At 40.2% G+C, this 16,913-nt stretch overlaps 2 protein-coding genes across 2 annotated transcripts in view; both read left to right on the top strand.

The window, feature by feature from the left end:
- The window catches only part of LOC124131023 (sodium-dependent dopamine transporter-like), a 120,734-nt gene extending 113,001 nt beyond the window's left edge, over positions 1-7,733 (top strand). Inside the window, exons 13-16 of the mRNA XM_046494089.2 lie at positions 2,930-3,029; positions 4,394-4,494; positions 5,937-6,107; positions 7,120-7,733. Of these exons, the coding sequence (XP_046350045.2) occupies positions 2,930-3,029; positions 4,394-4,494; positions 5,937-6,107; positions 7,120-7,230 (483 nt within the window). The 3' untranslated portion in view covers positions 7,231-7,733. The remainder of the gene's footprint in view (positions 1-2,929; positions 3,030-4,393; positions 4,495-5,936; positions 6,108-7,119) is intronic.
- Positions 7,734-12,555: 4,822 nt separating this feature from the next.
- On the top strand, positions 12,556-15,744 carry LOC125374683 (sodium- and chloride-dependent creatine transporter 1-like). Its single transcript, XM_048385912.1, has 4 exons — positions 12,556-12,792; positions 14,383-14,508; positions 14,917-15,048; positions 15,479-15,744. Exons 2-4 carry the CDS (start codon positions 14,394-14,396, stop codon positions 15,742-15,744), a joined length of 513 nt encoding a protein of 170 aa, XP_048241869.1. The 5' UTR covers positions 12,556-12,792; positions 14,383-14,393.
- Positions 15,745-16,913: the final 1,169 nt, after the last annotated feature.

Here is a 16,913-nt window from a genome sequence, read left to right as displayed (position 1 = left end):
GCAGCCAATGAGTACATACCATTGCTTTCCCTAACGGGAACTGCACACTGTAATGACGTCCCTACATCCAAAATATGACGTAACTATCAGAGATACTATGTGTATTGTATTTTGTAAGATTTGAACCCCTGATTGACCAATCAAACTCGCGTGTTTTCCAATGGTAGAACTAGATGTTAACCAACATATAACGACGACTTCACTTATCGAAACTAATCATTGGCCCGCTAGTCGCTAAAATGAACATGTGCAAATATCTTTAGAAAACTTTAACTTCAATCTTTCAAAAACTATTATTCAGTATATTGTTCATGTGTTGTTTCTTCAAGGGATGCAATAATAATTTGCCTGATTGATTCACTCTCCAATGTCTTTTTCGGCTTCGCTTTCTTCTCTGTTGTTGGTCACGTGGCCTTCCAGCGTGGAGTAACTGTTGAAGCGTTTCAATCCTCTGGTAAGTAACCTACTGATACATCAAACAAGTCGTCGAATGCTCTACAATTAGCATGCCTAGAACTATTTTATCTGGCAATCCCATCAAAGTAGTCGTAGAGGCCAAGTCATCGCACATTGTAACATATTAAATGTCTAAGAGCTAAATGCATGAAAGCACTAGACTTTCTGGCACTCGTATCAAACACCCAACGGGGATGAGATAAGAAAATCAGGATAAATATTTTCAAGCATAAAGTATTAAGCACCTTTTTAATACCATGTGTTCTCATTTAATCATTTGCTTTTTAAAAAGAAATATCTTCGTTACAACATTTTTGAAGATCATGTTTGTAATTAATAAATTCTTATTTTAAAATTAGTATGAGTAAATTTGATATCAGCGAATGTTAGTGGTTATACTTTCACGGGGCATTGAAGTAGCGTAATTATTGTCCCCCTGTGAGAGTATGTAAGACCATATTATTCTTCTATCGTTTTTATCGTAGTACACTTTTAAATTTTAAGCGTTGGCTTTACTTTCCAACAATCGCCAGTAGCCAGAGGGATGGTGTAAATCCTGCTGGGGTACCATGTAGGTTGCATAAGTACTGTACGCCCCCTTGGTCTCTTGTATGGTGGCCTCACTTTGGATGCTTGTGATCTCTGACCCATTTCTATTTGCAGTGTCATGAATAGTTCAATTTGTATTGGTACATGCTAGTTCTAAATCTACATCTTCGATAATCTGGTTCTTTTACCGTCTTTCGTCGACTGGTTTAACTTGATTTCGTCACGATATGGCTACAATATTTCCGAGGTGACTACAAACATTAACTCACTCACTCACTTACATACACATGCGTGTTCAGAGCACATGTGCAGAAAGGCAGATCCTGTCCAGTTCCTCTCACAGATAAGAACAGTCTCTTCAGTGCTTGAATCCAAAAACGATGTATGGGAGGTTTCTAGACACGTTATTCTATTACTGTGTGTCTTTTGTTTGTTCAAATGAATCACTTAACAGCATATCAATTTTCGGAATATCAATGAGATCGGAATTTGCAATATGGCATGTCCGTTTCTTTACGAACTAAGTTAAATATCATTTTTCGCATCGAACGTGGAATACATATTACGTTTGCTATCCGTCCTGTGTTTCAGGGTTTGACCTAAGCTTCATCGTGTACCCTGAGGTCATTTCTGCTCTCCCACTGGCACAGCTATGGTCTGTGCTGACCTTTTTGACCTTGATATCGTTGAATATCGATACTATGGTAATGGGCAAGCTTCAATTCTCTCAGCTTAGAAACTAGACATAGTTTATCAACATGAACCTATATATTAATTTGAATGTAGGATTAATTATAATAACGTAAATGATATTAATCTGACCAAGCAATTATCAAACAAGATGGCTGAGGAAATTCTGTCTTATGAACTGTAATGCATTATACATGCGTTTCTCAATTATTTCGACAATTTGCATATTTTGTTAAAGATCCCAGGATCAATATACAAACATGCCTATGAAAGCACCACGTTGACATTTTCTATCATATATTTTGCTGAGACACTATGGATGTAACTAAGATGCGGTAATTTCTCAAATACCAAAGTAGCCATAAACGTGACACACTGTTGCAATATGTGTATGGGTGCAGGTTCCGTGTGTGGACATAGTCGTCGCTGCCTTGGAAGATGTCTTCCCCAAGTTGATGAAACAACGCTGGCTCACCATCAGCGGTGTACTCCTCAGTCTCTTCCTGTTTGGTCTGATATATATTTCACAGGTAACGGTGAACACTGCATGTGAAACTGAATATGCTCGTTTTGGTCTGATATATATTTTACAGGTATAAGCGAACATGTCGTTTTTGTTGGCATTACCATGAACATATGGACAGAGTCAGGGTTAGGCTTGCATGTAAACCCCTGAAAACACAATTCTTTTGGTCGCGATACATACCATTTATAAGGTACATGATGGTACATTGTTACCTCCCAATTCAGGTGTCCTTTACATTACCTAAGGTAATCCGCAGCTGAAAAGAGTTCTTAATATTAACCTCGTGAAGGATATCCCAGTTTGAACCACAGAGATTGCTTAATGCGATTTTGTAATCTGAAACTTGTTCAAAATATACTATCTAGAAGAATAGCAATCTGGCATCGAGGCAATGAATGAAAGTGGTAGGGGATTACAGCATAATCTTGACCAACGTACAACCTCATTTCACTTCGCCACACCTTATAACCAAATAACGATTTTATCGTTACAAAGACAATTCACTGTAGTTAATTTATTATTTTTGTGATGAAACGTTGTCAGTTTACGACGTCATATAATACTCTTCTTAGCAATACAACAGTATGACGTTTGAAAAAAATCAAACGACAAATAGGCTTTGGGAATCTAACAAATGCACATGTATGATTATCAGAAGGTTATTACAACCCGATCTGTCAACCCTTTTGTATTATCTATACATTTAAGGGTGGGATATTCGTGGTGACGCTGGTTGACTGGTACGCCTACTTCCCATCAACGGCCGTGTTGGGCATCCTTGAGTGCATTGTTGTAGGCTGGTGTTATGGTAAGTGAGTGAGTTAGTGAGTTTGATTTTACGCTGCTTTTAGCATTATTCCAGCAATATAACACTCATAAGCATTTGGCGTGCAAAAGTAACACAATGGTCAAATTTCAATGTGTACAATATGTGTTCTACAACCAAATGCGTACAAATACATGATATTATAAACCTTTTAACTTTCATTCAAACTTCAGAAAAGCTATCAAATAAACAAGTGAAAGAACCCGTTCCATAATCATAAGAAAAATCTGCTACAATCAGAATGCACTATGCTATTCCGACTATGTCATACACGAGCGATTGTACCAGGTGTAAGCGACGAGATGTGCGTGTCCTGATCCACCGGGGGCACGCGTCACAAACACATGCAAAGGCAAAGCAATTGTTCACCAGAAAGAACATGGGAACATATGATACAGGTCGAAATAGGGAAGGACATCATTGTTGACACTGATGCGTCAGATTTGGAAATGTCCTCCATATGTCTGTCTACCTTTCTTTGTTTGTTGATTAACGCCGCACTCAGCAATATTCCAGCTATATGATGGCGGTCTGTAAATAATCGAATCTGGACCGGACAATCCAGTGATTGACTTCATGACCATCGATCCACGCAATTGGGATACGATGGCCTGCATCAACCAATTCCGCGAGCCTGACCACCCGACCCCGTTAGTCGCCTTTTACGACAAGCATAGTCGCCTTTTACGGCAAGCATGGGTTGCTGAAGACCTATTCTATCGCGGATCTTCACGGGTCCAACATGTCCACAATCAACGTTTTGAAAGGCCTTGGATCTTGTAATCTAGACTTAATACAAAATCCCTTAAATTCCACGACCACGTTATATATGTGTGTGCTATGTGTTTATAACGTTCAGAATAGGTATGTTTGCCAGTGTATAGATAAGTGAATGTCCAAGTCCAAAATCAGTAACAAAAGGACACGTTTTCTTTGGCTGTGACATGTGTTCATTACCTTCAATTTCAATTTGCAAAATACTGAGCTTGCCAGTCTATAGTGAGTGAGTGAGTGAGTGAGTTGGGTTTAACGCCGCTTTAAACAGTATTCCAGTTATATCGCGGCGTGTCAGCTTAATGTGGGAGGAAAGCCCGAAGTGATGCAGGTCTCAGACGTTTACCACTTCGGTGAAACCCACGAGCACGGGTATGGTGCTGACAAACCTAGAAACATAATCGGGGCGAACCGGGATTCGAACCCACAATCATAGGTTTCTGGCGTGCCCAAGGGACACAAATCTGCACAGCGAATCGCGGCGCCTTAGACGACTGGGCCACCCGTGCCCCCTGCCAGTCTATAGATATACTGTATGTTGATGTTATAAATTGATCCTGATTTACTTCCAGGAACCAAAAGGCTCCAGGAGGACGTCCGTACGATGTGGGGAAAGACTATACCTCGAGTCATGGTCATTAGTTTCAAGTTTGTGTGTCCTCTGTTTCTAGTTGTAAGTTGTTCTTCATTACTGAAGCTTTGATACTGACATACTCCTGAAACATCGAAATACATCATACAATATTGACTCTTTAAAACTTATTGAATAGTCGCCGAGCCGCGTACAACATAATTCGAAGAATATATCATTAGATAATTAGCTGCGTTCCTCAAATGTGAGGAAAGCCCCGATTTGTGAGGAAAGTGTAGACATTGACCACTTTATTCAAACCTTAAAGCGCAAAGATAGCTCTATTTAGCAAAATATCAATAAATGAACGTTACATGTCCTCATTACACATACATTCATAAAGATGCCACAAAACCGAAATGCTATTCAAAGCGTCGCTGAAACAACACTCACTCGTCTGTCGATTATTCAGAAACGTTACATAAAGTCATTTTACTTTGACTCCGATCTTAGAAACGCCCTCAAACTTACACTTCACACAGTATAGATCTCTAGATCAGTCTAGTCTATGCAGCAATGAGGGTGTGGCCATGATTAGGACAGGTGACGGTTAACATTTGTTATCAGATAAAATAATATCAGTTCGCCAACCTGACGGCAATGTACATATATGTCATCATTGGATGGTGAACTAGAATTTAGCATCTTGGCACTCGCTCACCCATGGGCCTGAAACCTGATCATTTTCTTGAGGATAAAAGTCTTTCGTTGTTTAATTACTTTATCATACTCACCTTTTCAGTATCTATTCGTTTGGTAACTAAAATCCTCCCCGACTAAATTGAAGAATGAATGGTGTTAAACGCTGCAGTCAACAATTTTCTAACAATATCCTGTAGGAAGTAAATACTCTATTGGAACCTGAACCAAGCACAATCAAACGGTGGACAAGATTAACCATATCCACCCCTTTGAGGAAAACTAAACCAATGTTATGGAGGAGACACACGAGGCTTAATTTACAAGGCTCTTACAACATGCATACATTTCCGGTGACCCCTTCGGTCATGCTGCCCTTCTCCCTATCGTTATGTTTGTTTGTTTGTTGTTTAATACCACAGTAATATTTCAGCTATTAGAAGTCTGACAATTTAGTCACATATCACTGATTGACATATTGTGAGCATCGTACCATGAAATCAACCAATACCGATCCGAGTAACGCCGCTTTTTACAAATAAAGGTAGCTGGACACCAATTCTACCCTATAATCCCAAAGGGTTCGACCCTCTAGCATGACATAGAGCTATGGCAATTCCCTGCTATACTTACGGGAAGGTACGATGCTGTTTTTCAGTAATTCCATGATATTCTTGCGGGAAGGTACAATGTTGATCTACAGTAATTCTCTGATATACTTACGGGAAGGCACGATGCTGAAGTTGAGCGAAATATATGGAGATGAGCACACCATGCTTTTGTAGTCCAGTAGGACAAGAACAAGGGTACTGTGTGTATGTGTTATGCTCAATCTCTTGTACCAGGTGATCTGCTGCTACTCCCTGTACTCCCACCGACCGCCAAAGTACCATGACTACATCTACCCCACCTGGGCAACAGCTGTTGGATGGCTCATAGCCTTTTCGTCACTCCTGCCGTTACCGACTGTCTTCATCTGGACGGTTTACAACACACAAGGGGCAACGCTGAAAGAGGTAAATACAACTCGAATCTAACCTGAATCACATTGACTTTGGGTACAACGCAGTTGGTGTATGCTGCCTGTTGTATAGCTATGCTTTGTTAATAAGGGTGACATATTGTTTGTTATGGTGTATTTAAATGCCATGTACGGTGTCATATTAGGTTAGCAGAAACAATATTGGGTGTGGCGTCAGAATTCCGCCTAACAAGGAAACCTTACGACGTGTCCAACTATCTGTGTCAACTATTTTTAGATCGTTGCTGGTATATTTCTGGATATTTATGATTCTGAAGTTGCTCTTAACCCTAACCTCGCACAATATTTTTCTGCTAACCTAATCTGACACCGTATACGGCAGCTTAAGCCACCATGACGAATTTATAACGCCGAAACATTTACACTATTTGGTATCCATATCGCACTACTCTTCTAAGCTGCGTGAGCGGACGTTAAGGGCCAAAGGGAGACTACTCCTCAAACCTTAGAGACCAAACCTTGTTGACAAGTGTAACTATAGTCTATATCAATAAAGTGACGAAAGTGATTTAATGTCCTTGCATATCACAATTAATGATACAAAACACAAAATAGTGTCGAATAACGAATTTCTGTACCAGATGTTTCAAGTAAAATATTTGAAGTGGGTGTTGGAAAATCCAAGATGGATATTACTGACGGTAAACTGTCCCATATAAGGTCAGGAGCAACATCTCGGATCTTTATTGACGGTATAACCCTAATGTTGGGTCAGTAGTTCTGCTCTCTGATTTGTCAATCTAACTTTGAGGCATCATAAAGCAGTATGTGAATGTCAACAAGTCCATTTTATGTTTGCTATGTTAAATTACCTTACAAATATTTGTCTAGAACAAGGAGAGATTTATTGCACAATACATTAGAAGCATTAAATTAATTTGATCACATGGTCTGCTTTTATGAAGGAACCTGTGATTGTTGACTATAAAAATGTGTTTTTGGACTTTTGGATCATAACGATTTATTCCCTCATTGGCTCATTTCAGAAATTGAAGAAGACTCTCGAACCCAATGAAAACTGGAGGCGATCACCCCCACAGGAAGAATTCACTGAAGTTATACAACCGATGGTAGAACATGCGAACAATTCCGCCTAACAAGGAAAACTCACGACGTTTCCAACTATCTGTGACCAAACGTCGTTTTTTCGTCTTTCATGTTTCCTGGATACTTATAATGCTGTAGTTGCTGTTGACCTTCGCCGTTGTTGTCTTCAACACGGACACCTGCTTCATGGATATGTGTTCAGAATATCACATCTGTGTTGACTGCTTGCCGTGAAAAGGTATTTTCTGTGATAATGTACTATAAGAAATGTTGCTTTAATGAGAGATGAAAATAAGTTCAACAATTTACTTCATAATGTGATCAGCAGCTGCGAATCACTGTAAAGTGACAAAGATCACATGATCAACAGCAGTTTCCTGATACAATTAAAGCATGATTCCAATTTAGAAAGCTTTAAACCGCGTTTACGTTTTGATTATTTTGCATAACGCATACCGGAATGTCTAAAATGAAAGTTTACTGAGAAAACAATTTGTGAAATGTTGGACATCCTCATGGATACTAGGTTTGAATACAACACTGTGGTCATCTAGTTGTTTTACTGTCCCTTTTATATATTCTAAATGTTCTAAATTCTAAATGTATTTGTTATTATTATTGTACCATCTCTATATGGAAGTGGACACCTGCCTCCTGATGCATATGAATCGGAAGATTTTGACGAAGACGTTCAACGTAAGTTTCATGTTATATATGATCTGATAACGTTCATTAACGATCAAATAGCCAATACCCATCTACTGATTTATCGTCCTGAATTTAAAATATCGAGACCAGTGAAACCGCCTCGTCTGTTCTACACACATACGATTGACGACACAATATCATCAAGAGATTACTTGCAATTATTACAGATTCTTGTAATTGTCTTTTATATACACCTCAGTCCCAAAGATGAGAGATATAAGATGGCGGTCTGTAAACGGTATTGTCGAGCCAGACAGAGCACCTGTTATAACCTGTCAATTACGAAGCGATCATGACCTTTGATAACAGACAACAACCTGGTCAAACATGGTTAACACCATCCTTGCGCTAATGGGCTACACAAGTTACTGTTTCTGGATACAAAGTAGAGTTTGATCCTCGGCCGCGTCATACTAAAAGACACTAGAAGATGTTTGTTGTTACCCTTTCTGGCGTTCGGCATTTAGGGGCTAAAACAAGGACTGGTCGGCTCGGAGTCAGTATACTGTGTCTGAGTGGGGAATTCATGCTAAACACACACACACACACACACACACACACACACACACACACACACACACACACACGTGCATGCATGCATGCATGCATTTCGCTATATAGGTGCAATCATTGTGGCCGCGACCTCACCTCACCTCCTGGCTAGGCATCTGAGACCAGCTTTTGATACTAGCATACGATAGTTTGGACCTACACTGCTGAAATAGCTGTGAACATTATATGAATGGACCACTGAAAATCAGTGATGACACCGGGTGTCCGCGCATATAGGGGAAGCATATATTGCCCTACCAGTAGCACGCGTCATTCACACACTTTCCATTAACACTTGCGTTGTGGAGCTGTGATACATTGTACCTGCATCGATAGCCACACTGGTGTATTGTCAGGTGTGTATGGATATCTTGATCTTCAGTTCATATGTTGAATGTCTGTAGGGCAAATCATGTCTCAGTCTCGACAAGGAGAGACTCCGACGTCAATAGTGTAGTTACACACATTTTTTAGACTTAATATGATGGATTACATCACAAGACGTCAACAATGACTTAAATACTTAAGAGCATAACTACAGTTATGATCCATATGTATAAAACACCTCGCATATTTTAACTTTTGACATGCTATTTAATAAAGTGATGTTTTAGTTTATACAGACTTTCATGCTGCTTATGTTATTCTAATACACGTATCTCACAAAGACAACGTATGTCATAATTATGTAGATTGCATATTTGAAAATTTGAATTGACATAACGCGTTTCGCGAAAAAGGTGAGCGTATCCTGTCCCACCGGGGGCAGCCGTCACAGTCAAATCTGTAAATTTGTGTACATGTGAGAGCAGAGCACAAATCGTGTCTGAACACACACTAGCACGACAAGTATTTCAGAAAGTCATCAGCATTACTAACATGTTCCATACGCAGCCATACACAGTGAGCACCATGACTGTAAAGGGTACGTGAAGCCAAAGTATTTTTCCCGAAAAGATACACAAGCATATAATTAGATTTCCTGGGCAACCAATGTCCATACGTCCAAAACGTTATCAACCAATAGTGTAATCAGCGAATATTAGATGTAATTAACAGCTGGAATCCCGCACATTAACCACTGATCCTGTTTCTCGGTGTTGACATAAAATATTCAGGAAATGTTTTCTTGCAAATAAGTCAAAGTCAAATAAGTGAATCATTTCAATTTCAGATAACTTCTTAGATTCCCATATTTTTGGCATCGTACAACACAACTGGTCGAGTTGAGAATCTAGTGGTTTGATATAAATCTGGGGTGTGACAGAATGTTGTTTTCGGTCTGTTTAACAAATGCTTAAAATTAGTTTGTGAGTAAATAGTATTCCAAGGTATTAATACTGATGGACGGCTTTAATGAATTCACCTTTAAAACAGCATTTTTCTCTATCTCGGCAACAATTTTCTAAATGTACTATTATTTTGTCAACTTCACGCTAAATCTCCATTTATCCGAATACATTTGTAATATATTAAGTTGGTTCGCTGATTTGGCTGAAGCAAGTCATCGTATCTCAGTTGCGTAAATCGATGCTCATGATGTCAATCGACCGTGAAGATCCGGGGTAGAATAGATCTTGAGCCACCCATGCTTGCCGTAAAAGGCGACTATGCATGTCGTAGGGGGCGACTAACGGGATCGGTTGGTCAGGCTCGCCGACTTGGTTGATGCATGTTATCGATCCCAATTGCGTGGATCGATGATCATGATTTCAATCACTGGATTGTCTGGTCCACACTCGATTATTCATAGAAAGCCGTCATATAGCTGTATTATTGCTGCGGCGTTAAACAACAAACTGATTAGCTGAATCGGTCACGTGCTATTGCATTATAATTTGCCAATGAATGTAAATAAATAAGCCACGCCAACACCGAAGCGGACTACTTCGACTGCAACGAAATGTCGGTGAATCCCATATTACAGTCAAGGGAATTCTCTTTCTGCTCACCTGTCCTTTCATGCACAGTACGTTTTGTGAAATTCATGCATATTCATCTTCCTAACCACCCTCAATGAAACAACAAACGTGCAGGCTCTCTCATCTGTTTTTTATCGACAAATGTCAACAAATTTCATCAATCTCGCCACTCTGCTTTGATTTTTTTTTTTTTTCATTCTTTCATTGCAGATAATTTTCGTTGTTGAATTAACTTATAAGGATTGCTTGTGTATTTGTTTCGGTTCATTGAAGTATGAACCGAAAACCCGCTGCGCAAACTTTTGTAAAAATCCGCTACGCGGACCATACAGATTGCATCATACCTTAATGATCCGAAAACAAACACAGTTAATCCTTAAATATATATTGTAAAAATCGAAACCAGTTTGTCATATATACTCAACAACAAAAGTTCCTGTGACACCAATATTTTAGTGACTGTATTTTTAAAACAAGTAAAGTTTGGTTTTCACTATTATAGTACATGTATGGAATCATGTCACAAAAACGCAACTGCTGCAGAAAAGCATGCACTCCATGCAAAAGTTGACTTTTATGCAAGCCCCATGCATTTTACTACCCAAGAATGGGTATAAAAACATGTGCGTTAACGGGATTCCACAACAACCACTCAGAAAAACAAACAAATTAAGCAATTATTCAATATTACGAAATGCCACGCCTTTCCGAAAATGAGCGTCTGCGAGCCATTGGTATGCTTGAAGCAGGGTCGAGTCAACGTGGTGTTGCAAGACAATTTAACGTCCACAGAAACACCATTTGGTGTTTATGGCAACGTTGGCAACAGACGAATGCAGTCAGAGTCCATCCTCGGAGTGGCAGGCCACACGTAACCAATAATCGACAAGACAACTGGATTCGAACACCTACGAAATTGATCCCAGCCAGCAACAGTGACTGCAGGAAGCATCCCTGGCCTTCGACGAATATCTTCACAAACCGTACGTTGCTTGCATCGCAACCAGAGGTGGACACACACGCTATTGATTTCCAAATTAACATTTTGGCATGTTCATGTTTTTTATGAAATCACGGATTTTCTGAAGTCAGTATGGCAAATTAAACCATTTGAACACTTACAGGAGTCTTTTATCTGTTGCAAACCGAAATTGTTTCAGATTTGGTAAAAAACATAACCAATGTCACAGGAACTTTTGTTGTTCAGTATATGTTGAATATCATTTTGGTACCACCTGCTCTTGCAGACAGTCACCATGAAATTCACTCGATAGTATTTATATTATTAGACATTCTTATCAATTCATTCTTTATGCTGAGTTTCAGTTCAATCGTGCCAGAATCGTTGTGATATACCAGTCTATCAAACATACATAACTGCAAGCATAATCTGAGTTGTTTCGTTATATATATGTACTTTGGAAATTGTATGATGTGAATTATGCTTTGTGTCCCAACATGTATACAGGTCAGACAAAGCAAACAAATACAAAAAGATGGGACGGTTTGGAGATATAGATATGCACTCCCCCCAAAATGTAGGGGTTATTTATGTATAAATGTTATTATCGGTAGTAGAAGAAATAACTGTTTAGAAAGGCTGCGGAACTAAACCCGATAGACCCAACAAACAAGGAAAGGGATATTCTTGATGTCGAAACTTCCGTGAAATTGTAAATCGTTAAAATCCGCTAGAAAGTGGGGGAATGGTCTCCTTTGATGTGTTCAGATGAGTCCAGATTCTCGAAACGTTAGCCGAACTGGGCAAGGCACTGCAAGAGGAATGGCGAAGACACCTTCAAATTGTCATTGCGAGATTGATTCGGACCATGCCATGCAGTATAAACAAATGTTTGACCAATTATTGATCAAATGAACACAAACGTTTATTTCATATCTACACACCCCTGTCGTCTTTTTCGGTTGTTTGCGTCGTTTGTTATCAGGTCATTACCATCTCTCGTTTGGTCAGAGGGGCGGTCGGGTAGCCTAGTGGTTAAAGCGTTCGCTCGTCACGCCGAAAACCCGGGTTCGATTCCCGACATGGGTACAATGTGTGAAGCCCATTTCTATTGCTAAAAGCGGCGTAAAACCATACTCACTCACTCGTTTGGTCAGTATACAAGCAGACGTAAGCATCTTTTGTTAAAATTCAAATATACTTTTGGCCATGTGGCCTCGCATACATAAATAAAGAATCTGGGAATATGAGATCGTTATCTGGTATTCAAACGAAGATCAGCTTATCGTGACATTCTGTGCGTCACATCATACCCTTTGGTCAACCACTCCACCTTCTTACAAAACCCCTGATGTAAACCACGTGATACAGACGTGACATACGTGACTTGCATGGCCAAGAGAGATTGATGAGCGTACCACGACAGTAACACTCAGGGTCTCGTAACGTCAGTACCTCTCAGGAAACCGGTAAGTAGGCAATTACATGTATTCCTCACATCACAGTGAAATCCGGCATACCCAAGCGTCATCTTTATTTTCTCGCAAAATCGCCCGATTTAACAAAACATGTATAGGCATAACTGTTCACCTTAGGTACACATGGAAGGCGTTTCCAAGTGGGTTATGTCTTATAAATTGTGAATTATTATTTTGATTTGTTCAAAAATGTTCCGGTGTTTGTTTTGGTAAAAACACGACTTGTGTTTGTGACGGGTGACTTGGGATTGTACCCGCACTAGTTGATATTGATTCGGGGCGGTCGGGTAGTCTAGTGGTTAAAGCGTTCGCTCGTCGCGCCGAAGACCCGGGTTCGATTCCCGACATGGGTACAATGTGTGAAGCCCATTTGTGGTGTCCCCCGCCTTGATATTGCTGGAATATTGCTAAAGGCGTTAAACCATACTCACTCACTCACTCACTCACTGATATTGATTCATAAACATTACTTATGAGTGAAAGAGATGGGTATAACGAGGCATTGAACAGTATTCCAGTTAATCACAGCGTGTCAGCTTATGCCGAGGAATGCCCGAAGTGATGTAATTGCAAGTCTCAGCCGTTTACCACTTCGGTGAAACCAACGAGCACGGTTGTGGTGCTGACAAACCTATAAGCACAATCTGGGTGAACCGGGATTTAAACCTACAACCATAGGTTTCTGCGTTCCCAAAAAACACAATTATATACAGCAAATTGCGGCGCCTTAGACGACTGGGCCACCCATGTCGCCCACATACGTAATCATCTCGATGTAATCATTCAGTTTGCGAAAGTAGTCAAAGAAGTTTGCGGTACGGTTTCACGTATCCTTGATACATCAAGAGTTTAAAAGGTTTCCAGAATGAACGAGGATCATTTTGCCCGACTAACAATCATTTCTTTTTGCAAAATGAGTACATTAATTTTGTTCAGGATGAAAGGACGCTTGCAAGACATGCTTACCCAATTCGAGTTGCTTTTGGGCCTACATTAGTTCGCATACTTCACACTAGTGATAATTATTGAATATTTTAAGTTTCAAAATGGTAAAAGTAAAAGCAGGTGTTTATATATTACTATCAAATATTGATGATACCAGGCGTTCACGAAAAGGTGGGCATATCCTGTCCCACCTGTGGCACCGGTCATAAACAAATACAAGGTGAGGTGAAATTGGGTTTAACGTCGCGTCCAAGATTATTGCACTTATATAGCGACGTGCATGCACGTGTATGTGTGTGTGTGGCTGCTTGTACTAGTCCGGACTGATGCCGATTTATAGTGCTAGCTCACTGAGATACCATGCCGCAGTTTAACATGAATACCCCACTCAGACACAGTATACTGACTCCGAGCCGACCAGTCCTTGTTTTAGCCCCTTATTGCCGAGCGCCAGACAGGGTAACAACAAGTACAATCTTTTAACGTCTTTTTGTATGACGCGGCCGGGGATCGAACCCTGGACATTCCGCTCTCCGGGCGGACGCTCTACCACAAGACCACGGAGGCGGTCCTTCACAAACAAATACAAAGGCCTGTAAACATGCAAACATGCTTTTCTGACTGATTCATGCTCAGGTTATTCTGTCATGGCGCACCAGCAATGGCGGAATCAACTGGACTACATCATCACGCTGCTGGGGTTCAGTGTCGGGTCCGGCACATTCATCAAGTTCCCGTTCTACTGCATGCGCAATGGAGGAGGTAATTAACGGATTAACTATCTAATACAGTCTATTCGATCTATTTTAGTCATGTTTTTTTTCCTCGAGAAGAACTATAGAAAACACATCTCAACAGATGGTTGGACTTATCTTGGGACTTATCTTGTACTCTAAGAGACCAACTTGGTGCATACTATTGACCCATGTAATGGAGTTGTTACTTTTATTGTACAAGTTACAAAGACTTATATCACTTCATCTACCTTCTGACGGCAGTAGCCTCTCTTTGATGTAAGTCAAAATTGCAGGGTCAAGCAGTTGATAATGGCAACTACAACGTACTTTATACGTTTACAGACAAGTGATCATTAAGATTCAATCGATTCTACCATGGTGTCATGTCCTTGTAGTCCTTGCTTGGATATGTGGCCGCCATTCCTCATTTCAGGGGCGTTCCTGATACCTTTCGTCCTTTTTACCCTCATTGGAGCCATCCCATGTGTTTTTCTGGAGATGGCGATTGGTCAGTATTCTCAGAGTGGACCTATCAAAGTCTGGGATATATGTCCCGCATTTAAAGGTAAGGGTGTCCTTCGCCGTTGTGAGTGAGTGAGTTAAATGTTACATCTGTGTTATTCCACAGGCATGATATAACATGTCACGGTGGTGTGTAAATAACTGATACTGAACCATAAGCAGAGAGTCCCTGTCGTCGGGACACCTTGGCACAATCAGCCAACACACACGTTGTACGTGCCAGGTCTGCGACAATACGACGTTGTACAAGTCGGTTAAACAATCTGATGTTATTTCGTGAGTTCGTGAGTGAGTTCGTGAGTGAGTTCGTGAGTTCGTGAGTGAGTGATTGAGTGAGTGAGTGAGTGAGTGGTGAACGCCAAAGTAAAAATAATATTCCAGTTGTATCATTATTTTATAACGGCCTGTGAATAATGGCAGCATGCAAAGCAGAGGTTGATGGAATGAGCATGGTAACACGTTCCGCTTCCCAGGTATCGGCGTGGGGTGTGTGCTGTGTTCGTGGATGTTCTACACCTACTACAACGTCCTGTTCAGCTGGATCACATACTACTTCTACTACTCCTTTTACACCATCCTACCTTGGGAACACTGTGGTAACGCCTGGAATACACCAGACTGCATCTCAGTGGACCGTAATTCAACTCGGTTTAACATCACTGATTTGGTTCCTGATATTGGTAATCTGACTTCAAACTCAACTCCTGGTATTACTGCTGCCGAAGAATTTTGGAGGTAGAGTACAGCATTTTACCGCTGTTCATACAGTGTACATACTCGAAGGCTTATAGAAGCGACAAAACCTTTTCCACAATCCTAAGAAATTTTAATCCATTTACAAGTCCGACTATGTTATGAGTATGTGTTTATGAAATAACAATGACCATACCAAGCGTTCGCGAATAGGCAATTCAACCAGTGGCACCCTCACAAACACATGCAAAGGCAAGTCAAGTATTTGAACAAACATGGGAAGATAGAGAAGTGCGTCGGACATCATTGTGTTCACTGATTCGCCAGATTTCGAAACGTCCTATTTGCAAGTTTTGCTAAGGTCTCGAATGCTGTGACTCTGATGAAACACCCTTTCAGCCATCTTCTGTATCAGACTAAGCATATGTTGATGAATAAATATCAAATAGTGACGATACCTAAAAAAAACACATCGGGAACATAATATGCTACAAATCAAAATAGGTACATGCTTTAATTGTTTTTATTTTTCAATTTTGTATTCTTGCAACAGAGATGTCTATTCTTCATTAAAATTGACTGACTATGGTACATGATCTGGCATACCTCGATTATTTGCATGAGCTGGACAAAACACTCAAATCGGTTTGATAACTGCTGTTTATACGCCGTCTTTATCGTAGTCCAAATCATGAATGCAAAGTGACAGACATATCAACAATCATGCAAATGTCAATTCATCCATGTCTCGTATATTATCACTGTTTAATGCAGGTGATAGTTGCAGTTATGATATAATACATGTACTTCGGTCACTGCTTTAACTTAGTCTGAATTGTGCCAACATAGAACAACTAGGACAGTTCTTTGACACTAGGCGGCCCTCTGACAGACGTGTTCGCTAACGGCGAAGGGTAAATTAATGCAATGCATGATTTAACGTGAAGATGCATACATGCATAATATTATGAAAGAACTGAGAACCTTTTTGACGACCGGATTTTGACTACACCAACATTAAGTGCATTGGGTTCTTGGTGATTAATTAAGTGTGGACTGGAGAGATTGATTTATTTAAAATATGGAACGTGTGTGGAGACTAAAATCTTTTCTGGTAACATAACTCTTTATGAACATGTGTTGAAAACTGACGTAGATGTGTAATATGCCACAGAAAGAGACGAAAGTACCGTTATAAGAAAGCGAAACCATTCC

The sequence above is a fragment of the Haliotis rufescens genome, unplaced genomic scaffold, assembly GCF_023055435.1.
Source record: "Haliotis rufescens isolate VD_foot unplaced genomic scaffold, xgHalRufe1.0.p SCAF_10, whole genome shotgun sequence".
NCBI lineage: Eukaryota > Metazoa > Mollusca > Gastropoda > Lepetellida > Haliotidae > Haliotis > Haliotis rufescens.
The sequence above is the reverse complement of the archived record's forward strand: the minus strand, read 5'-3'. Positions and strand labels throughout refer to the sequence as shown.